The sequence below is a fragment of the Hypanus sabinus genome, chromosome 14 (genome assembly GCF_030144855.1).
Source record: "Hypanus sabinus isolate sHypSab1 chromosome 14, sHypSab1.hap1, whole genome shotgun sequence".
Taxonomy (NCBI): domain Eukaryota; kingdom Metazoa; phylum Chordata; class Chondrichthyes; order Myliobatiformes; family Dasyatidae; genus Hypanus; species Hypanus sabinus.
In genome coordinates this window covers 59,885,546-59,909,671 of record NC_082719.1, presented here as the reverse complement: position 1 = coordinate 59,909,671, position 24,126 = coordinate 59,885,546, and the positions used below count along the sequence as shown (strand labels likewise).

The 24,126-nt window shown below is 38.7% G+C and overlaps 1 protein-coding gene across 2 annotated transcripts in view; it reads left to right on the top strand.

Annotated features, from left to right (window-relative positions):
* Positions 1-3,706: 3,706 nt before the first annotated feature.
* asah1b (N-acylsphingosine amidohydrolase (acid ceramidase) 1b) overlaps positions 3,707-24,126 on the top strand; it is a 39,541-nt gene continuing 19,121 nt past the window's right edge. The window contains exons 1-2 of one of the 2 annotated variants that reach the window (XM_059989295.1): positions 3,707-3,860; positions 16,022-16,068. In XM_059989295.1, the coding sequence (XP_059845278.1) occupies positions 3,780-3,860; positions 16,022-16,068 (128 nt within the window). In that variant the 5' untranslated portion in view covers positions 3,707-3,779. Of the gene's footprint in view, positions 3,861-4,720; positions 4,758-16,002; positions 16,069-24,126 lie in introns of those variants that run through there. The other variant, XM_059989297.1, reaches the window with a different exon arrangement.

Here is a 24,126-nt window from a genome sequence, read left to right as displayed (position 1 = left end):
GATAGCCTGACCTAGCATGCAAAGTCAGCTCCGGTGGACTGTGCAGATGAGATTTACAATAAGATCCAAAGGCCAGAAAGGCGGTTCTACAACGCAATGGGAAAAGCGAAGGGCATGACAAAGCACAGAAGTCATAGTCATCCACTTCAACAAGTTAGACACAATCCCAGTGGTGACTCACCTCATTGGACCCAGACTGTCCGGTGCAACGGCTTTTCCACTCCAAAAACACTTTGTACAGGTTTTTTGTCATCACCAGATATAAGACAACCACCAGTAGTATTGGTACTGTTCTAATTTGTTCTGCATTTCATTTAACTCCATAGTTTGTTACTCAGTTGATGGTAGTTTATCGTTTTTATATGTTTTTAATCATTTCTATGAAACTTCGGCTAAATGGAGCTGTTACTTCATTGGGCCAAGATGTACTGATCCCAATGTATCACAATTAATTAAAATCCACTTTATATAAAATTAAAATGTGTAGAACATTAAGTTTATGCTGTTCTAACTGTTAGATTTAAGCTGCCAAAATACAGTACTCGTGTGTGTGTATATATATATATATATATAAGCTAAAGTGCCTAAGACTTTTGCACAGTACTGTACAATTTTTTTGTATTAGTCTGTACCACTGCTCCAAAAAAAAATTTCATGACATATATGAGTGATGATAAACCTGATTCTGATATGGGTCTCTATTGTGGACTGAGAGTGGGAAGGGAGCAGTGAGAGGAGAATCATTGTTGGTAAACAGGGAAGGGAGAGCGGAGGGAACAGGAAGCAGCAGAGAGGCATTCTGTAATGATCAATAAACCAATTGTTCGGGATCAAATATCCTTGCCTGGTGTTTCACGGCTGAGTGTATCTGCACCCAGACCACCACCTGACCCTAGGATTCCTTCTCTGCCACCTTTCCCACACCCTGCCCACTGTGCTCCACGGACACATATTGTGCTGTACTGTGCAAAAGTCTTAGGCTCCCGAGCTATATGCTGAAGACCTTTGCACAGTACTGTAGATTTGGCAGAAACCTAGTATTGTGTCTTGCCATAAATGAGAAATGGAGAGTTGTCATGAGGCCTAATGAAAGTTTAAATATTAAAAATCACATACACCAGTTGGTAAAATCACTGGACTAATGATCTGAAAATAAGAATTCAAATTCTATTGTAGCCTCTGAGAAATGTTTTTTTTGTCAATTATATTTATTAAAATCTGATTTTAAGTAGTCATTAGTCCGAATACCTGTCATTGGTCAAGACACACAATTTGAAAACAGGAATTTCACTCCTTGCGACTGCCTGTAAGCAAACAAATCTCAAGGTTGTATAATTTATACATTCTTTGATATAAATGCACTTTGAAACTAAACTCACCAGTAGCCAAAGACTAGGATCTAAATTGGGAGAGCTATCCCAGACTAATTAAACTAGCTGAACATAACTTTATTTAGAATAATACATTTTAGCTGACCTTGAGAACATCCCAACTCACCACAGTAGTATAAGTGAGGAGAGTGCCCCTGATTACCACGTATTGAACACCCTCAGCTGATGAAGCAATACTCCGAAATGTTGTACAAAACTTGGAAGTACACAAAATACCTGAGGTGTTTCAATACCTCTTAACAAGGCCTGGCCCAGTAATTACCCTGATTACAAAGTAGACCAAACTCTGAAAGATGAAAGTGCCACACCTAGTTTGTGACAAAAAAGCAAAAGAGAGAGATTTGCTTGCCTTTGTTGGCACTAATCTACCTATTGTGTGTGCATCGATCTATAAAGTATTAATAGGAATGATCACAATACAGTCCTTTTGGAAACGAAGTTCAGTGTTCAACCTGAGCAGACATTTCATTGAAAAGTGTGATTAGATTTTGATCGGACTGGGGAAACGCAAAAAGTGTCAGTGAAGCGCATGTGGATTATTTAAAGCAGAAGCATTGTAATCCACCACAGTCTAATCTTAAAGTCTGGCACATCTCACCATCAAGCTAGACAAACAGCTCTGGTTCAGTGGAATGCAAAGGCATGCTAGGAACAGCGCCAGGCCTTAGCATTGATGGATCAATATAGTTAAAATATAAGACTATATGTATGCTTAAAAGATGCAATAGACAGTTAATTGTAACAGCTGATACAAATAATTAGTGCATTTGGTTGTAGATAAAGACAAACAGTGAATCCGAAGCCTATTGCCAGCCTTGCTGATGGCAAAGCCAATACTTGAAAGCCAAAGGATAGACCCAAGCATATACCACTATCTTTACAAAGAAAGCATAGCAGTGTCTCTACTTCCTTCGGAGCTTGCAGAGATTCAGCACGACATCTAAAACTTTGACAAACTTCTGAGATGTTTAGTTGTATATTGAATGGCTGCTTCACAACCCAGTATGGAAACACCAATGCCCTTGAATGGAAAATCCCAAGAAGAGTAGTAGACATGGCCCAGTCCATCACGGCTAAAAGTCTACCCACAATTGAACACATATACACAAAGCATCCCAGGAAAGTAGCATCCATCATTAGAGACCTCCACCACCCAGGACATGCTTTCCTCACTTTGCTGCCATCAGTAAGAAGGTACAGGAGATTTGACTCATACCACCAGGTTCAGGAACAATTACTACCCCTCAACCATCAGGGTCTTGAACCAAATGGAATAACTTCACTTGCCCCATCATTAAAGTGTTCCCAATACCCATGGACTCATTTTCAAGGAATCTTCATCTCATGTTCTCAATACTTATTGCTTATGTATTCATTTTTATTATTTTTTATATTTGCACAGTTTGTTGTTTTCTGCACACTGATTGAACAGCCAATTTGGGCGATCTTTCATTGATTCTGTTATGGTTATTATTCTATAGATTTATTGAGTATGCTCACAAATGATGAATATCAGAGTTGTATATGGTGACATATATGTACTTAGATAATAAATTTACTTTGAAGTTTAATCCATTCTAAGCAGCACACACAAAATGCAGCAGGTCGGGCAGCAGCTGTTGAAATGAATAAGTAGTTGATGTTTCTGACCACAACTTTCTGCAAATTATATATTTTTTTCTTTAACAGTTCTGCAAGTTATTTGACCTTAACCAATAACTTATTTTTCTTTCCTTAATGGTGCCTGACCTGCCAAGTGTTCCCAAAATTTCCTTTTTTCTTCAGGTTTCCTACATCTGCAGTTTTTGTTTGATTTTCAGAGTTTTGTGGGACAGTGACAGGACAGATCATGAGAAGATCTGGTGGGTGACACTAGAGCTAAGAAACATTGGCTCAGGATAAGGGATTGAAATAAGACTGAAACGAGAAGCCTCAGAAATCTCGAATTCAGTGAGCTCTGAATGCTGTCTAAAATAAACTAAAGGCTAGGATAATTTTTGAATTATAGGGAATTGGAGGATTGACGCAGGGATATGGGGATAAAGGTACAGATTAGATCCACTTTAACGGCAGACTGAACTCGAAGGGTCATGTAGCCAATTCAAACCGTTTCTATTCGCATCGCTAGAATGAAATGATGCCATGTCATTTGGGGAGCTCAGTCAGAGAGCAAAACACTGAATGATCGGATCAGGGCTTCACTGCCCCTCGGACAGACAGGCTCCATGCATGAAGGTAAGTGGTTGGCTCACAGATTTCTGAAAATAACTAGCTGGAGATCATTCCGATGCCACTGGCCGGAAAGGGTGAACTCCGCCCCTTCCTCCTCCTCTATCACGAGTGCCCAGGGCCGCTTTCGAAAGCTGGGGCGGTGAACTGCGGTGCAGGATGAAGGTGCGGGCGGTAGCATGGTGGTACTCGCTGCTGGCAGGTTTCATCGTCTTTGTATCGGCGCAGTTTGTGCCGCCGGTGAGTAACTGCGGGGACGGTGGAGGTTGCGAGCCCTGTCCGTGCCGGCAGTCACGGTTCCCGGTTCCGGGTTCCTAACACCGACTGCCTATTGCCCACGGCTGAGCACAGGAATTGGCAATGTTTGAAACATTGCGATTGAGTTCTGTGTTTGCTATCTTTTCATAGTAATTCCATATTCATACTGTAAGTTATATTTGGAAGTTATTAGAACTCGCCCGCAAATTCATTGGGTAGTTTTCTTGATTTTCGCCACTTTGAGCTCCGTGTCTTGTGACTAAATTTCCAACCGGAACCCAGATAGGTAATCAAGGGTAGTGTCTGAGGCAGAAGTAGATTTGACAGAGATTTCTCAAGTTCTGGTCATGCGCTGATATCATGTGACCAGTCGTCCCCCCCACACCCCCATATTAAATATGGCGCTGGCGGTCGATGTTTTGGTCAGTTATAAACTAGCCATTTTAAAAGTAAAATTTTCCCAGGTAGTTTGCCAGAAACTGGAGTTTAAATCTCAGGACTGACGCTTCTCTGTAGTACAAAGAGACTTGTGGAGGGTGGTTGGCGTCTTGAACTCCATTTATCATAGCACACAAGATGCTGGAGGAACTCGGCAGACCAGGCAGCATCTGTGGAAAAGAGTATTGTAGATCCGAAGTTTTCGGCTGAGACCCTTCAGCAAGACTGCAGTAAAAAAGATGAGGAGTCAGAGTTAGAAGCTGGGGGAGGGGAGGGAGAAACACAAGGTGATAGGCGAAACCTAGGGGGACAGGTGAAGTAAAGAGCTGGGAGGTTGGTGAAAGAGATACAGGACTGGAGAAGGAGAAATCTGAAAGGAGAGGTCAGAAGGAAAAGGAGGAACAACACCAGAGGGAGGTTATGGACAGACAAGGAGATTAGGTGAGAGAGGAAAAAGGGGATGGGGAGTGGTGAAGAGGGAGGGGTGGGCATTACCAGAAGTTCAAGAAATGGATGTTCATGACATCGGGTTGGAGGCTACCCAGATGGAATAGAAGGTATTGTTCCCCCAACCTGAGTGTGGCCTCATTGTGAGAATAGTGGAGACCGTAGATTGATCAGTCAGAATGGGAAGTGGAGTTAAATGGGTGGCCACTGGGAGATCCACTTGTTCTAGTGGATGAAGTATAGGTGTTCAGCAAAGCAGTCCGCCAATCTACATCAGGTCTCACCAATATACAAGAGGCACTGGATACGGTAGATTACTCCAACAGACTCACAGGTGAAGTGTCGCCTCACCTGGAAGGACTGTTAGGGGCCCTGCAAGGTAATGAGGGAGGAGGTGTAAGGGCAGGTGTGGCACTTGCACTTGCAAGAAGTGCCAGGAGGGACTTAAAGCAATGGTTTTATAACAGGTGTTGTAAAGCCTGATCTGTATCTAGTCCCTATGGAGAGTTGCATTGTCATATTTCTCTTGAATGAGCTGTTAAACCAAAGTTTATTTACCCTGTGATAATAGTTCTGAGTAGAGTCAAAGATTTACACTGTTTGAGCTAGTATTTACCCTCAAATTCATGTTAGTAAATGAGGTTACAGAATGTGGTCATTTTCACCTTTTGTAACTAGGCTGAAAATGTTCATTGTAAAATACTTCAGGATGTTCTGAGGTCATAAACCACTTGGAGCATTTGCTTCCTCCTTCTAAAAGTAAGAGCTATCTTAGAAATGACTTGCTACCATCAAGACCTGACAAAGTTATACCGTCAACACACAAAATGTAGGTGAGGCAGCACCTATAGGAAGACGTTTCGGGTCGACTGTACTTCTTCCTATTGATGCTGCCTGACCTGTTACGTTCCACCAGCATTTTGTGTGTGTTGCTTGAATTTCCAGCATCTGCAGATTTTCTCGTGTTGAAGTTAAACTGTATTGCTTATCTTTATATATAAAAGTGCACAAAATAGTAAAGTATGTTTAAGGAGCTACTTTTATAACAATCACATTTACCTATTTCCTGAAATGAATACACAAAACAATGTAACATGCCATCTCTCCAAACACTCCCAGTTAGTTTTTTCCCCATTTCCCACCATTGTATCCTAGTTTTTCCCCTCTCATTTCTCATTCTCCAATCAGTTTTTACCCTTCTCACCTCCCCTGACTTGCATTGTTCTGTCAAGATGCATGGAGCTTCCAGACAACTTTTACCGGTTCCAATGCCATTGTTTTTATACCTGGTAAGGTGGTTTACACTGAATAAAGGAGAAGTAGCTGATTACAGACAAATCATAACAGTTGCAAGCCAAAACAACTAGGGCACTCTTTTGCAAGCAATGACTTGCTTTACCATCGTTCTGGTGGGCTCTGTACAAAGTGGGAAAATGAACAATCTTACAATTAATTCTTGCCAGTACTTAATTCACTGACTGTCCCTATGTTTGGATTTCTCAGACTTTAAACATCTGTATCTCTTAACCATATAGAAACAAACTTGATTTAAACAGAAGAGATGCTGGAAGTCCAGAGAAACCAGCACAAGATGCTGGAGGAATTCAGCAGGTCAGGCAGCATCTACGGAGAGGAATAAACAGTCGAAATTTTGTGCTGAAACGCTTCATGACTGGAGAGGAAAATAGAATGATGAACTGAAGGGTTAAATAACTTTCATAAGCTCGGGGTCACTCCCACAGACTGACTGCAGGCGCTGTACTTTGCACAGATGCTGTGTGACATCCAAGCTCCTCATCAAACTTCAAAATCTCAGCCTCTGCCTCCCTCTGCAACTGGATACTTGACTTCCTCATTGGCACACCTCAGTGAGAGAGGGTTGATAACCTCTCATCCTCATGGGTACAATTCAAGACTGCGTGCTTGGCGTCCTGCCCTACTCTGTATACACACGTGACTATGCCTAAGCACAGCTCTGCTGCCATCTTCACTGCTTTTGACAGACCACAGGTAGCGATGAGTCTTCCTGCATGAGCAAGGACACCTGTCACAACAACAACCTCTCAATTAACTTCAGCAAAACTAAAATGTTGATTGTTGACTTCAGGAAGGGAAAAGAGGGCAAACCTAAACCGGTTTACATTAGGAGCGAGTTAGTGGCTTTAAATTCCAGGCTGTTAACATATCAGATGAGCTGAGCAACTGCAGCAGATGCAATCAAAAGGAAAGAGCCAGCATCTTAGGAGGTTAAGGAGCTTTAGCGTGTCACTGAACGTGCCAACAAGTTTCTACAGGTGTACTGTTAAAAGTATCCTGACTGGTATAGCAGCTCAAATGTGCAGGAATGTAAGAAGCTGCAGAGTAGTGGACTTAGAAAAATGTATCAAAGACATCCCTTCCCACCATCGGTAGTATCTACAGGAGGTGCTGCCTCAAGAAGGCAACATCCACTGTCAAAGATCCCCACCATCCGGCCATACCTTCTTCTTGCAGCTACCATTGGGCAGGATATACAGAAGTTTGAGGTCCCACGTTACCAGGTTCAGGAACACTTCTTCCCTTCAACCTTTCAGTTCTTGAAAGCAAAACCCTAATCACCACTACAGTTCAGCAATACTGTGACCACTCTGATCACTTGGCAGCAACAGATTGTAAAAATTCAGTTTAATTTTTGTTTTTCTCTTTCAATATGATGCTGTATGTCAATGATGCCACTGCAAGTGTTTCCTTGAACCTGTGCGTACGTGTACTTGCATGTATGACAGTAAACTCCACTTTGGCCTGCACTTTCTGTTTTCACTTCAGATATGTCTGGTATCTGCAGTTTCTTTGATTTTCCATATAATATTACTGCCTTCACTATAATGTAATGCTAATCAACTGGCTGGAGTGTTTGGTGACATCTTCAGCTTCTCACTCTGGCAGTCTAAGGTACTCACTTGCTACAAAGCAGGCTTCAGTACTGGTGTCCAAAAAGAACCTGCCTCAATGACTATTGTCCATTTTAGCTCTTAAAGAACAATTATAAGATTGAATTCAAGAGGACAACTAATCTTGGAAATGCTAATGGATTGTCCTGTTTATCCAGTTGCGGAGGGTGGTATCAAGGTCTTGGAGCCTAGTGATTATTTTTGAGGGGATTAAAACGTTGAATGCCTAGCTGTATTCAATGAAGGGTATCTTGATATATTCAACTTTATTGTCCAGATGTTCCAGAGCTGAGTGAAGAGCCAATGAAATGGAATATAGTGTAAGAGAGGGGTTTTGATAGAGGTACAGTATACAAAATTATGAGGGCTATAGACAAGCAGGCTTTTTCCACTGAAGTTGGCTGGGGCTATGGCCAGAGGACTTGGGTTAAGGGTGAAAGGTGAAAAGTTTAAAGGGAACATGAGGGGAAACGTCTTCACTCAGAAGGTCATGAGAGTGTGGAATGTGGTGCATGCAAGGTGGATTTTAGTGTTTAAGAGAAGTTTGGGTAGGTACATGGATGATAGGAGTATGGAGGGCAGCACAATGGATGCAAACAGCTTAAATGGATCGGCACAGACTAGATTAGTCAAAGGGCCTGTTTTTGTGCTGCTGTTTCCTGTGACTCTTCTTCCATCTCCATCTGTAGGTAGGCCTAATCTAAGTCCACTTTGCTGAAGTGTTTCCCTCCAGAAAGGTTTGCAAAGATATCCTCTATCCCAGGCAGAGGGTATTGATCTACTTTCAGTACTGGGTTGATGGTGACCTTAAACTCACCACAGATCCTGACAGACCCATCCTTCTTGACTGCTGGGTCCACTGGCATTGCCTTTGGACTCCACTCAACCTTGGAAAGATTTATTTCAACCTCCATGTGATCTAGATCATTGGCTACTTTATCATGGATGGTACAATGAATTGGATAGGCTTTATAAAACTTGGGTGTGTCATTTTCATTTAACACTATTTTATCCTTGATGTATTTGAGTTTTCCAATGCCATCCTTGAAAGCCTGCTGTACCTTTCTTAATTCACTTTCACTTGAGACTATTGCAGAGGATGTGACATGTAAATAGTAGATGGATCTCTAATCCAAGTTGTTGTTGTCTTAGCCAATTGCAGCCCCACAATATGGCTCTTCCTTTTTTACCACATACAAGCCCAATGTGACTTGTTGATTATTGTATTTACTGTGTAGTGCCCTGGTTAAGATGTTTACTGCTTTGCTGTAGGTATTTCATCTTAGCAGTTTTGTAAAAGCAGTAAGTTCTGCTTTTGGCTAAAAGGTAAGGAGCTATGATGTTCAACTTAGGAACGTTGTGTCAGCCATTCAGGATGGCAGAATCGGGAGAAAATTCAAGAGAGCGAGGCGGAGAGAGATTTGTGACAGACGGTGTGGTTTGTGGGTTTTACTTTGGCGGCAGCTGCAGAGAGGACAGGAGGGAAGATGGGTGAGAATGCCATGGGAAGGAGTGTCCCCGTTGCGTGAAGTGCCTTGTGCAGATGAATGGCTCCAAGGAGGAAGAGCCAATACTCCAAAGTTGATGGATTTCAAGCGACCTTCGGAATGTGGTGTGTGTTTTCCCACAGACTGTGGATCCAGCGCATGAGTAAGAAGCACAACTTCACGATGATCTCCAACATTATGTACACATTTGGATTGGGTTAACTGTAAAGGGCCCTTTTCTTTTTCCTACTAACAGTTCCAAAAAGCTGAGATTATACTCTCTTTAAGATTTTACGTGGGGTACAATCTGTTGTTTTGTGCCATACAACAATTGTGTATGAGCAGTACTTACACAGCATTCACTCAAATCAAGATTTCTTTCATTGGAATATCATGACATTCCTGTTTGGCTGAACTCAAAATCCTCGATGTATATTGTTGAGGAAAGGTGACTTCCTTGCCACTGAGGCTTAGCAGTGCTGGCTAACAGGCCAATTTTGCATGTGGGCCCGGTGAGGGCATTGTAACTGTTACAAATGTCATTCCCATACGAGTTATCTTTTCCCCATTAAAAGTTCTTAGTTGGATGCCTGTAGGCTTCAGTTCAGTATTTTTGAAATGCCATTCAAAGTTAATTTGTGGAATAACTGAAACAGCTGAGCCAGTGTCCAATTCTACTTTAATTAATTTGCTGCTCACTTCTGGTGTAAGCCATATCGCTGGTCTCCTGTTTTCACATGGTAAATGTCAAGACAAGTGCTCTTTTAGAAACTGCAACTTGACTTTTTATCTTTTTCGCTTTCCTGCTGTATGCAATCCATTTATTTCTTGTCTACCTGCCATGTCCTTTATGTGTCCTACTTTGTTGCATTTTCTGCAAGTTTTGTCTTTAAATCTGCATTGTTCAGGTGTATGTGAGCCCCTGTCACAACGGTAACACAATTTGTTCAGCTAGGCAGGTTTCTGCTTAGACATTGCTATTTTGTTCACACTCACTTTCACTCCTAGCTACAACTCAATTGAGTCTCTGGCTGCTGTTTCCATTGATAACGTGATTTCAACTGCTCCTTTAACGTAAGTTGTGCTTCAGTTAAGAACCATTGTTGAAGGTATTCTTGTAAGATTCCACAAACTAAATGATCTCTTCATGCATCATTAAAAACATCACTGAACAGTGATCGAACAATTTCTTCATTTCAGCCATGTGAGCAGATTCTATTAATGAAACCTAAAGTGTTCTGCAGTTAACAGTGGTTTTGGTTCTAAATGTTCCTGCATTGCATTCATGATATCAGCGAAGCTCATTTCGGCTGGTTTAGTTGGAGCAGTTAGACTTCTAAGGAAACTATATTTTTTCACCCATTGCTGTCAGCAACAGTTGCACTTGCTTTTCATTGGCTGTTTTGTGCTTCAAAATGCTGCTCAATTTGTTCAGTGTGCATCATCCAGTTATATACTATGCAATTAAATGCATCTATCTTTTCAATGTAGCCAGCCAGTTCTGCTATTTTTAATTATTCTATTATTATTATTATTATTATAATCATCATCATCACCCAGTACTCACTGTTTCTAAACCTGTGGCCATACTCATTGCTTGTTAATATCGTTCAGTTTCTGCCTTTGTTTAAACTGGAATGTCTCTCTCCCCGTCCTAAGAAAAATGTGTTGTAATTCAACAGATAGGTAGTTGTCTCAGGTTTTTTTAAACCTTCTTCATCACCACTGTTATGTTTTGTAACTCCAGAAATTAATCAAAGAAAAAGCACAGGTGTCAAGATACTTGTCCACCTAGGTTTTTTCCCTTTTTTTTAAAGTGAGATGCTCACATATGACGTGGTGGCGTAATGAAGTGCGCTATTCACGTACTACTTAATATAACCCATAATAAATTATGTAAGCAAACAATATATTTACAGTATTTCTCAAATATTTCTGAAATATTAAATACACTACAATCAGTACTTTAAATTCCTTGGTGTTACCATATCAAAGCAACTGTCTGAGACCAGCACATGAGTGACAGCACAAGAAGGCACGACAGCTCCTTTGCTTAAACATCTGTGCAGATTTGGCATGGCATCTAAAACTTTGAGAATTTCTAAAGGTGCACAGTGGAGAGCATCGTGACTGATTGCAGCATGGCCTGGTATGGAAACAGCGGTGCCCAGGAATGAAAATGTCTACAAAAAGTGACGAATGCAACCCGGAGTATCTCAGGCAGCACCTGCTCCACCACTGAGCACCACGACAAGGAGTGCTACCACAAGAAATCAGCATCCCCACCACCCAGGACATGATCTCCACCCAGGACATGACCTCCACCCTGCAGCCTTCGACAAATAGTTACAGCAGTCCCACACCACCAGGTTCAGAAAAACTTTGCACAAACCAGCTCGGAAGTAATTCCACCACCTGTGCAACTCACTTTCTATGACTGTAACTTGTGTTCTCAGTGTTACGAATGAGGAGCAACTCTGATGGGCAGAAGGGTGCAAAGTTGCCCCCCCCCCCCTTTTTGAGAATCACAAAATCACTACTATTTCGGGTCTGATACCAAGGAAATGAGAGAGATAACAGCAAAGGCAGTTGTTATTGACAACGCTCATGAAAAATTAATGAGAGGAGAGACACAGCTCAGTTGCACATGTTGGAATGTCTCCTATTGACAAAAGAGAGATTACTGCTATTGTCTTGTGGAGAAGGATTGTTTATTGAGTACTGTTCTATTCATTGAAACCCTTCAGGGGACAACCAGAGTGGGCTGGTTTGATGGTTGCATCATCCCAACCTGATTGGCACCTGAGACCCCATGAGTGGGGATAAAAGTGAGGTCAGACGCACCAGGAGAGACGCTACAAGACCAGTGGGGACTTGTGTGTGTGTCCACCCTTGCCTGGGTGATGAGTCCTCCATGGAACGGTCTAGCTAAAGGACGGAGGGGTCATATGTGAATGGCCACAACAACAACACATCGACGGATCAAGATCGAAAAGGAAAGTCGCCAAGTCAATAGCTGTTACTGTTCTCTCTCGTTCTCTCCCTCTCTCCCTCTCCACAGCGACCAACAACTACCGCAGCCTGCATGAACTGAACTGAACTTTATATTTCCATTTGACAATTCATTATCCCCTAGACAACGATAGAGCTTATTTCTTATTGATTATTATTATACCTGCACTTTTAGGTTTAGTATTGATGATGTATATTATCTGTATATTTACATTGATATTATTTTTGTATATTTTTACTAATACTGTTGAAAATAGTATCACCAGACTCCAACGGACACTCCTATCTTTGCTGGTAAGACACCCAGTTATGCGGTTTGTAACAACTGTATTACTTATCTGCTTTTTTTTTTACATAGTTTGTGGGGTTTTTTTGCACATTGGTTGTTAGTTTTTCTGTGTGTAGTTTTTCATTGATTCTACTCTATCTTGTGTTTCCTGGGAATGCCCGCAAGGAAATAAATCTCGAGGTAGTATATGGTGACATATATATACTTTGATAATAAATGTACTCTAAACTTTGAATTTTGAGTATGAATTTTCAACTGTGCAGTTGGTGAATGGATTTTTTTAACAGCTATTTATTAGTACACTTATTGGCTTGGAATCAATTGAAATTAAGTTATCCAGAATTAGGCTGCTATTCACTGAGGTAATGTCTGAACAGGAATGAGAATCACTGTCCTTTCCATCTATTACCAGCTTGGACTTGTTCAGTAGGGAGAATCTAAAAATGTACACGTGATGAAATGAGGTAGTGAAATTATGCTGTAGGAACATAAATAATTACAATAGAGGAAATGACTCTTTCTGTTGATATATCTGTAATACTTCTAGCTCTTCAGAGGGACCTATTTGGTGTAGGCTTGTTTTTTTGTCCTTGGCCAACGTTCTTTATATTTCTTTTCAAACAGTTTCAGTTGTGAATTGTGCCAAGGCAAAACATAGGCTAACGATCTGATATGGGAGTGGTTGTCAGGGTGGAACTTTTGTACTACCACGTGTTGGAATCACACTTGGTTGGTGTCCTTCATGATAACCACATATAGGAGATCAGTTTATTTCTTCTCGCATCCATTTCATAGCTGGATCCTCTGTAAGAGTGGGAATATTGAGTAGCAGTGGCGGGAAGCTTGCTGTATTCCCATTCCCACTTAAAGCAATGATAAATTACATAAGCTTGGGCACATACTCTTGCATGGATATTGACAGAAATGAGAGGGTAACAGAATGATATCATTGATGAGATTTTCACACTTTTCTATCTCTAATCTTCAAACCACTTGCGAGGTACCTATAACTGATACTAAAACTCAAAAATGTATCAAGTAAATTGCATATGGGAATCTAAGAATCTCTGGTCTATTTACCTAGTGTTGTTCTGCAATATTATGCCAAACCTAATAAATTGGTATTCAGATGTGGCCAACTACACTAATCCCTTATGCCTACACAACATCAATATCTTTCCATTTTCTTCATATTCACATTCCTATCTAAACGGCTCTTAAAAGTCCCTAACGTACCTGCCTCTGCCACCACCCCAGGCAGTGCATTCCAGACGCTCACCATTATCGATGTTTAAAAAAAAACCTTGCCTTTCATATCTCCTTTAAAATGAGATGTACATCTTCTAGTCTTTGACATTTCAACTCTGGACGATAGAGACTGTCTGTCTATCTATGTCTCTCATAATCTTATAAACTTCTATCAGATCTCCCCTCAGATGCTCCAGAGAAAACACCCCAAAACCTCAACATCTCTCTAGGGCAACCAGAGCTGTGCGCAATACTCCAAATGCAGCCTAACTAGAGTGTTCTAACATTACTACATAACTTCCTGACATTTGAACTCAATGCTTCAACTAATAAAGTCAAGCATACAATATGCCTTCTTAATCACCCTATCAACCTGTGTAGTCACTTTCAAGGAGCTATGAACTGGGACTCCAAGATCTCTCTGCTCATTGACACTGTTAAGGGTCTTGCCCTTAATCATGTGCTGTCTCCTTACATTTGACTTATCAAGGTGCAACACTTCACATTTGTCCATGTTAAATTCCATCTGCAACTGATCTATGGGCAAGCCAGTTCTGAATGCAAACGGCTATTTCACCATTGATCCTGTGCATCTTGATCTTCTGGATGGGCCTCGCATGAGTGACCTTGACAGACACCTTTTTCAAATCCATGTAGAAATATCCACAGTTCTACCTTCATCAATCACCCTCATAATCTCATCAAAGAACTTAATTCTGTTACTAAGACATGATTGGCCCTGCACAAAGCTGTGCTGGCTCTCCCTAATTAGGCCATGGTTTTCCAAATGCTCATAAATCCTATCCCTCAGAATACTCTCCAGTAACTTCCCTACTATTGACATGAGACTCAGTCTGTAGTTTCCAGAATTATCCCCAGATCCCTCTTTGAACAACATTATCTACTCACCAGTCCTCTCAGAACTCACCTGTGACTAGAGGGGACACAAAGATATTGGTCGAGGCGCTAACAATCTCTTCACTTGCCTCTTTCAATAACTTGAGGTATATCCCATCAGCCTTAATGTTCTATAAGAGACCCAGCACTATCTCTGCTTTGAAATGCTCAAGCAAATTAATACTTTCAGCACTGATCTCCCTATCCTCCATGTCCTTCTCCTCGTTAAACACTGATATAGGGTAACAACACACACAAAATGTTGGTGGAACACAGCAGGCCAGGCAGCATCTATAAGGAGAAGCACTTTTGACGTTTCGGGCCGAGACCCTTCGTCAGGACTAACTGAAAGGAGGGATACTAAGAGATTTGAAAGTAGTGGGGGGGAGGGGGAAATGCGAAAACTCATAAGGACAGTGCTTCTCCTTATAGATGCTGCCTGGCCTGCTGTGTTCCACCAACATTTTGTGTGTGTTTGAATTTCCAGCATTTGCAGATTTCCTCATTAAACACTGATATAAGGTACTCATTACAGACCTCACCTCATCATTCACATCTAAGTAAATGTTATTTCCCCTCCTTTGCATCCTCTCCCTTGCTCCTGATGTATGTATAGAATGCCTTTGGTTTGTCTTTAATGTTACTTGTCAAGGACTTTCCACAGCCCCTACTGGCTTTCTGAATTACCTTCTTGAGTTCTTTTCTAGCTTTATAATCTTCCAAAGGCTCCTAAGCTTCACATGCTTTGCAAGAGGATCTATCCTGCCTACACTGAACTAAGGATTTACAAACAATAAAAAAGCTTACTTGTTCTTATCTATGCCTTCTCTGAAACCTTTGAGTTTCACACTCACCTGGGTCACTTACTCAGCCGCTTCTTGCTGAACCAGTTATACCTTTGGCTCCAATTTCACAAGTCCAAGCTCAGCAATCATAAACAAATGATTCAGCACCCTCAACCTCTAACTGTGCTCACATAAGCCCAACTAGTCTTAACACTGGCCCACTTTAGCAATGGCTGCTCCAGTTATACTTCCTTGCTTTTTATTGGCTCAAATAAAACTCACCCCCGCTGAGGTTTGTTCTTTTCTAATGGCTCTTGCCCAGTGATGATGTTGCTATCTCACTCACTAATTCAAAGAATGATGGAACAGGACTGTTGCTTTATCCATCAATTACTTGTTTTCTGCTATTCTCTCCTTGTATTGATTTTTAAAACTTACCATTGCCCTCTATACCATACAGAACAAATTACTTTTACATTTTGGATATATGTTTGAAGAATGTTTTGAAAGCCATAATAAAGATTTGCAAAAGTCATGTCGTTTTTCTTACTTTTGCAAGAATGTTAAAGGTATATTTGTGATTTTCAGAAGCTTTCTTTTTCTTGAACAGTATACAGAAGATTGCAGAAAAGGGATGTATCCACCAGCAGGCCCCACGTACGTATGGAATTCAAGTTTATTGTTGTTCAGCAGCTAAACAAAACAACGTTCTTCACAGATGGTGTAAAACACAGTACATATGTGATATACAGCACAAAGTAATTTTACTACTATAATAACTTATTTTAAAAAGTATTCTGTAGATGTACAAGTTGCACACAAAGTACATACATGACATACGGTTCAATATTCAACAGTACTGGCACCCTCATAAATCATGGCTACTGGGCGTTAGCAGGGTGTTCGGGGGTCTCTCAGGCTGGGGGATGTAGCTGTTACTCGGGGGTGGAGTTTCAAGATGGCGACATAAACATCTGCCTTTTAGGCGCTCTTCATTTTTTCAACTATAATCACCCTTTAATTAAATCTTTTCGAACTTAATCATATGAGTTGCTACTTCTGATTAACTTTTTTTTTCCTAAAATAATATTTGATCTAATCTTGTCAAACTTAAAATGGCTACAAGCAAGAAATCGTCTAAGGATCCTTTATCTATCGACATAATTGCTAGCCTTCTGGATGCTAAACTTGCGGGTTTGGAAGGCAGGTTAGAAGGTAAATTGGAAAGTAAACTGGCAAGTTTGGAAAATAAGCTTACCACGAAAATATCTGAACTTGAAGAAGTTGTTAGATCGCTTGATACTAAGCTTCAATCGCAGGCATCAGATATTCAGCGGCATGAAGATAAGATCACGACTCTTGAAAAATCAATTTGTGAAAAAGCACGTACAATTGAAGCGCTGGAGAAGAAGATAGAGTCGACTGTTAAAACTATGGATCAGTATAAGTTTAAAATTACTGATCTCGCAGACAGAATTTGCGTAACATCGGATTTCCCGAAAAAGTTGAGTCCGGTGATTTAACTGAATTTTTCTCTAAATTATTGTGGGAAATTTTCGGTGATGAAGGTTTGCAAGCTAAACCTGTTATCGACCGCGCTCACAGAGTTGCGAGATTTTCGACTACGAGCGTTAAACCACGAGCGGTGATTGTTCGCCTTCATTATCCTCGTGAGAAAGAGCTTCTAATTCGATTAGCTCGTAAAAAAGGTATGATTTCTCACAACGACAACACATTTCGAATTGTTGAGGATTATTCATACGAAGTAATGAGAGCGAGAATCGCTTTTAAACCAGTGATGGCAGAGATTCACTTGATTGGACTTAAACAAGCTTTAATGTATCCAGCGAAGCTTAGAATTGCGCTGAACGATAACAGTCAACAATTTTTCAACACTCCGGAAGAAGCGAAGAAATTTGTTGAAGAATATCAATCTTCTAGTGCAACTTGAACTATGTGTTATGTTGAAGATTTTTTTGGAGAGAAGATGCCATCTCATTTTAAGTTTTAACCTATGAAGCTGGGTTCCAACTTCTTATCCTGATCTACGGGTCTGGTTCTTTTTTTTTTACTACTATTATCATTGTTTATAGATGCTCTTTTAATTTTTATAATATCCTTTTTTATACACGTTTGTATTTTGTAATAATGAATTTTTTTTCAAAATGTCGTTTCTTCCCATAAGACCGCTTTCTGCAAGCGTTTATTTGTCTGCCTGTACTTAGAAATGGGACAAATGTTTTGAATTTTTTAGTCTCTTTTTTTTTATATATATTGTAGTGTCTATTAAATCTTTTTTTAATTCTATTTTGATAACTCTTTTTTACTAAATTTTTTTTAATAGATTGCTGAACTTATATTTATATTTTGTAATATGGCTTTTTCAAAATGTCGTTTCTTCTTCCCATAAGTCTTTGCTTTTGAAACGTCATCTTTCTTGTATTTGAACATGGAATTTTTTTTAAAGGTATATTACACTTTCAAATTTTAATGTTCATACTTTTTTTATTAATGATTGTTTGTTTTATTATATTAGTTTTTTCATTCTGACTGATATATATTTTCTTTTTGCAACCCTATATCTTAATCTGGGTGTTATATAGTTTTTTTTAATCTTTTTATGGAGCTGCCATCTTGAAATGGGGGTAATGTTAGTATTAGTTTATGCGCCTGCCGCTTGGCTTTCTTTCGAAGGGTGGGGGTAGGGAATAGGGATCTTTTTTCACGCTTTTGCTTTTTATTTTTTTGCTTTTAGTTTATGGGCCGACTTTAAAGTATTAATATTGTTGAGGTGTCATGATCTCCGGTTGCTCCTGAATCAATTTTCCTTCTTCCTGAATTATGGGTTATGTGTCTTTTTAACCGTTTATGATACACACAACTAATATTGGCATGATGGATAAATCTATTAACTTTATCTCTTGGAATACTAATGGTTTAAATCATCCAATTAAACGTAAAAAAATATTTAAAGTATTCCATAGATTGAACGCTAATATTATTTTTGCACAGGAGACCCATATTAGGAGGGAGGATAATCAAAAGTTTTTTTAGGTTCTGGAAGGGTCAACAATTTCACTCGAATTGTACCGCCAAAATTAGGGGTGTGTCTATTTTTATAGACCCCTCAATTTCGTTTACACATCATGAAATTATTTCTGATCCACAGGGCAGATTTTTGTTGATAACTGGTTCACTTTTTAATCGAAAAGTCGTTCTAGTTAATATTTATGCTCCAAATTTTGACTGCCCTGAATTTTTGAAACGTTTATTTACTTCCCTTCCTAATCTAAATGAATATATGTTGATAATGGGTGGAGATTTTAATTGTTGTTTGAATCCTTCGATGGATAGATCTAAACCTATTCGAACTCTTCCGAATAGATCAGCTTTACTTATTAATTCGGGAATTACTGAAATATGGCGGTTTCTGAACCCTAAAGATAAAGAATTTTCATTTTTTTCACATGTATATCATAGTTATTCTAGAATTGATTATTTCCTTATTGATCATCGTTTATTAACAGATGTTACTGATTGTAAATACGATTCTATTGCCATTTCGGATCATGCACCTTTGAAGTTATCTATTAAGATCTCGGACTCTTCCATTAATACTAGATCTTGGAGACTCAACGCTACTTTGCTTCAAGATCCAGAATTTATTACCTTCATAAAACAACAAATTGACTTATTTTTTTCAACAAACTATACCAAAGAGATTGACAGAGGAATACTTTGGGACTCCTTCAAGGCTTTTATCCATGGACAAATTATCTCATATTCCGTTGGTAAAGGAGAACAAAGATATTTAGATATAGCTTTATTGGTAGATAAAATTAAAGAAATTGATAAGATTTACTCCGTTACTCCTACCAAAGAACTTTATAAGAAGAGAGTTGAGCTTCAAATGGAACTTAGCTTATTATTATCTTCTTCAATTGAGAATCAATTAATCAAGACCAGGGCTCAATTTTATATTCATAGTGATCGAACTGGTAAATTGTTAGCTAATCAATTAAAAGCTATTTCGACTAAGCGACAAATTATTAAAATTCGTAAACAAGACGGTAATTTAACTACTGATCATAAAGAAATCAATAACACTTTTCAAGATTTTTATAAATCTTTATATCAATCAGAATTTGATGGTGACCTGTCCATGATGGATAATTTTTTTAACAATTTGAATATTCCGAAACTGATAGATGAAGATCATAGCTTGCTTGATGCTCCTATCTCTATGGCCGAAATAAGAGAGGCTATCTCATCAATGAATTCAGGGAAAGCTCCTGGCCCTGATGGTTATATTGTAGAATTTTTTAAAACTTTTTCTTCTTTGCTTTCTCCTTGGTTATGTGAAATTTTTAATGATGCGTTTGTTAAGAAGAGATTACTTCAATCTTTTTATGAAGCTACTATCTCTCTAATTCTTAAAAAAGATAAAGATCCTACTTTATGTGCATCTTATCGCCCTATATCATTATTAAATGTAGATTCTAAGATTCTTACAAAAATTTTAGCCATTAGATTAGAAAAGGTACTATCACAGATTATTTCAGAAGATCAAACTGGTTTTATTAGGAATCGGTATTCCTTTTTTAATATTAGAAAATTGATTAATATAATTTATACTTCATCACCCACAACCCCAGAATGTGTTATCTCATTAGATGCTGAAAAAGCTTTTGATAGAGTTGACATATTTATTTAATGCATTGAGAAACTGTAATTTTAGTCCTAATTTTATATCATGGATTAAATTAATATATTATAAACCTGTTGCTTCTGTTCTTACAAATAATTATAGATCCTCTTTTTTTCAATTATCTCGTGGTACGAGACAAGGTTGTCCTTTAAGTCCTTTATTATTTAATATTGCATTAGAACCTTTAGCCATTGCTATTCGTGAATCTCCTAATATTTTTGGTATCACCCGTAATGAGAAGTTATACAAATTATCACTTTATGCTGATGACTTGCTGTTATATATTTCTGATCCTAATAGGTCTATTCCTGCTATTTTATCCTTGTTGGCTCAATTTGGTAGTTTTTCTGGTTATAAATTAAACTTAGATAAGAGTGAATTATTCCCCTTAAACGCACAAACCTTATTGAATGACAGGATACCATTTAAAGTTGTTACTGATAACTTTATCTATTTAGGTATAAAAATCACCAAGAAATATAAAGATTTATTTAGACTGAATTTTTTACCTATGCTTCATCAAATTCAACAATTTACTACAAGATGCTCTCCTTTATTCCTATCATTAGTTGGTCGGATTAATGCTATTAAAATGTTGATTTTACCGAAATTTTTATATTTATTTCAAGCCTTACCAATTTTTATTCCTAAATCTTTTTTTGACAACATTGATTCAAAAATTTCCTCATTTGTGTGGCAAAATAAAAACCCCAGGCTAAGTAAAAGGCAATTACAAAAATCTAAAAAAGATGGTGGTTTAGCTTTACCTAACTTTAGATTTTACTATTGGGCGAATAATATTCGTAACCTAACGTATTGGAAACTAGATTTGGACTCACCATTGTGTCCACAGTGGGTAAATTTGGAATGTAGTGAGGTAAAGGGATATTCTATATTCTCCGTTCTTGGTTCTTTTCTTCCTGCTGATTTAGTTAAATTCAATAAACAGATATCTAATCCTGTTATCAAACATACACTATGAATTTGGTTTCAATTTCGTAAGTTTTTTACTCTGAAAAACTTTGTTCTTGATAGCCCTATTTTACTTATTTTTTTTTTTCAAACCTTCATTGACAGATCAAGCTTTTAACATATGGAAAAGGAAAGGTATAAAATGTTTTCGTGATCTTTTTTTTTTGAAGGTACTTTGATTTTTTTTGACCAACTTTCCAACAAATTTAAATTACCTAAATCTAATTTTTTTAGATACTTACAAATTAGAAATTTCTTACATAAAGTTCTACCATCTTTTCCCAATTCAACTCCATTGGATTTCTCAGGTTTGATTTTCACCTTTAATCCTTGTCAGAAGGGATTAGTAGCTTTTATTTATAACATGATTATGAAGATACAACCAGAAATATCAGATAGAATTAAACAAGAATGGGAAAAAGAACTTCGATACAATATACCAACAGATAAATGGGAAAAAATTTTACAAATGGTTAATTCCTCTTCTATATGTGCTAAACATGCTTTAATACAATTTAAAATTGTACATAGAGCTTATATGTCTAAAGATAAGCTTGCTCGATTCTATTCTCATATTAACCCTCAATGTGACAGATGTCATTTAGAAGTGGCTTCATTGACCCACATGTTTTGGTCATGTCCCACTTTACATAACTATTGGAAGGACATATTTGGTGCCATTTCCTCAATTTGGAATATCGATTTACAACCTCATTTTATTACTGCAATTTTCGGTATACCAAATGAGGATGGTAATCAGTTTTCCCCTCCAATCAGACGAATGATTGCTTTTGTAACATTAATGGCCAGAAGGTCCATATTACAAAACTGGAAAGAAGTAAATCCTCCTACCACGTCTCAGTGGTTTTCTCAAACTATTTCTTATCTGAGTTTGGAAAAAATTAGAAGCACTATCTTTGACTCATCAATTAAATTTGAAGAAACTTGGGGACCGTTCATTCGACGTTTTCATATGAATTAATTTGGCCTTTTTCAGACCTTCTCTCTGTTTATTCTTGTTCAGGTATGGAGTTCCGGAGTTCTTTGACACTATCATATACTTATAAACTGTTATTATTGCCCTTGTTAGTTTAGTTTAGTGTTTTTTTCAATTTATATTCTCTTTTATATATTTTCAAATTTTTTTTTCCTTTTCTTTTGATGATTATTTTTGTTTTTTTTCATATATAATTATATAGACTTGATTGATTAATGTACTTTTTTGTTGATGTTTAATAGGATATTATTATCCTATTACTAATGTAATTTCAAGTCTATTGTATTTATAACCTATTCATTATTATGTTATGTTTTTTCTTATATATATATATATGAAACTCAGTAAAAAGATTGAAAAAGAAAGAAAGCTGTTACTCAGCCTGACGGTCCTTCTGCCTGGCAGTAGGAAGTCTAAGAAATTGTAGGATGGAAGAGAGGGATCTTGACAATACTGAGGGCTCGGCGAATGCAGTGCTTTTGGTGTTGTCCTGGATGGAGTGGGGAGGTAGTTCTCTCAGCAGATCTCACAACCCATTGCACAGTTTTGCGGTCAGTGGCATTCCAATTACCGTCCCAGACAGTGATGAACCTAGTCGGAATAGTCTCAGTGGTGCTTCTCAGCAAGTGGAGACAAAGGAGGTGTTGAGGGACTGTGTAAGGCCAACCGTGATGTGCATTCTAAGAAGCATGGTGCCTTCTCCACAGAGGAGTCCAGTAGGGAGGAGTCAGACTGCACCTTTTTGAAGTTCACTATCATTTCTTTAGTCCCGTCTATGTTGAGACTCAAGTGTTTGTGTTCACACCAGTCCACAAGCTGCTCTAACTCCGAGAGGTATACCAAGTCACCATTGTTGCTGATGAGGCCAACCACTGTTGAAACATCAGCAAACTTAATGGTGTGGTTCAAGCCGGATCTAGCAGTAGTTGTGCGTCAGCAGTGTGAACACCAGTGACCTGGACCTGGCGGGGTGTGGGTGGTGCCCTCGCTCAGCACGATGGAGCTGAAAATGATGCCGCCAGCTTGGACTGTCTCAGGTCTTCCATCCAGGAAGTTCAAGATCCCGTTATAGAGGGATGTGTTGAGACACAACGAGGACAGTTTACCCACCAGTTTTTGAGGTATAATTGTATTGAACGCCAGACTGAAGTATTCTGGCATAGGAGACACAATTCTCTAAGTGAGCAGAGGGCAGAGGCTCTTGCATCATCAGAGGACTAATCCAGGCAATGTGCACATTGGTAGGGGTCTAATGTCTTGGAAAGGCAGGATTTAATGCAGTTCATGGCCAGCTTCTCAATACACTTCATTGTTATTGAGGTCATTGCCACTAGATTATCATTAAGATAGTCATTAAGGTGGATTACCATCAGCCTCTTGGCTACTGGGATGATGGTGGCAGCCTTGAACCTTGAAGGGACAGTGAACTGTATAAAACCATTGTGCAGGATTCCACTCAAAAAGTGTGCTGATTTCAAATGAGTGTTCACTGTTGTAATGGTTACCCAATTTTGTTCACTGTTTAAGTAGACTGTAATGTAAGGAAAATTTGAGCTTTCTGGGTTTTTTTAATATTTTCTTAGATTATAGAATTATATTTCTGCAATATTTTCCCATCTTTTCGTGGGGTGGAAGTGTATATAAATGAGCATTGTACAGAAGTTTTCCCTACCTTTCGAAAGCTTGTTTCTGGGATTTTGGGTCAAAAATCATCTGTAATTACCCTTTGTTGATTTATTGAACCCATTTGCCATGGAATTCTTTTTATGGAGTGATGGTAATTTCACCACCATCAGATTAGCATTTGAGTATCTCATTCACTCAACACTCAAAGTGCCACCTGCGCGAGCTAGATAACCATTGCCTCCTGTAATGTTCAATAAATCTGACTCAGTGAGTGAATTGTCTTACAACAACAATGCGAGTATAGATGAGGTGGAACATTAATTTGTTTTGCATTTGGTTTGTTGCTTCATAACTTAGTTAAATAGGACTATAATGTTTTAAATGTAATTAGGGAGAACATGAATTATCTTGT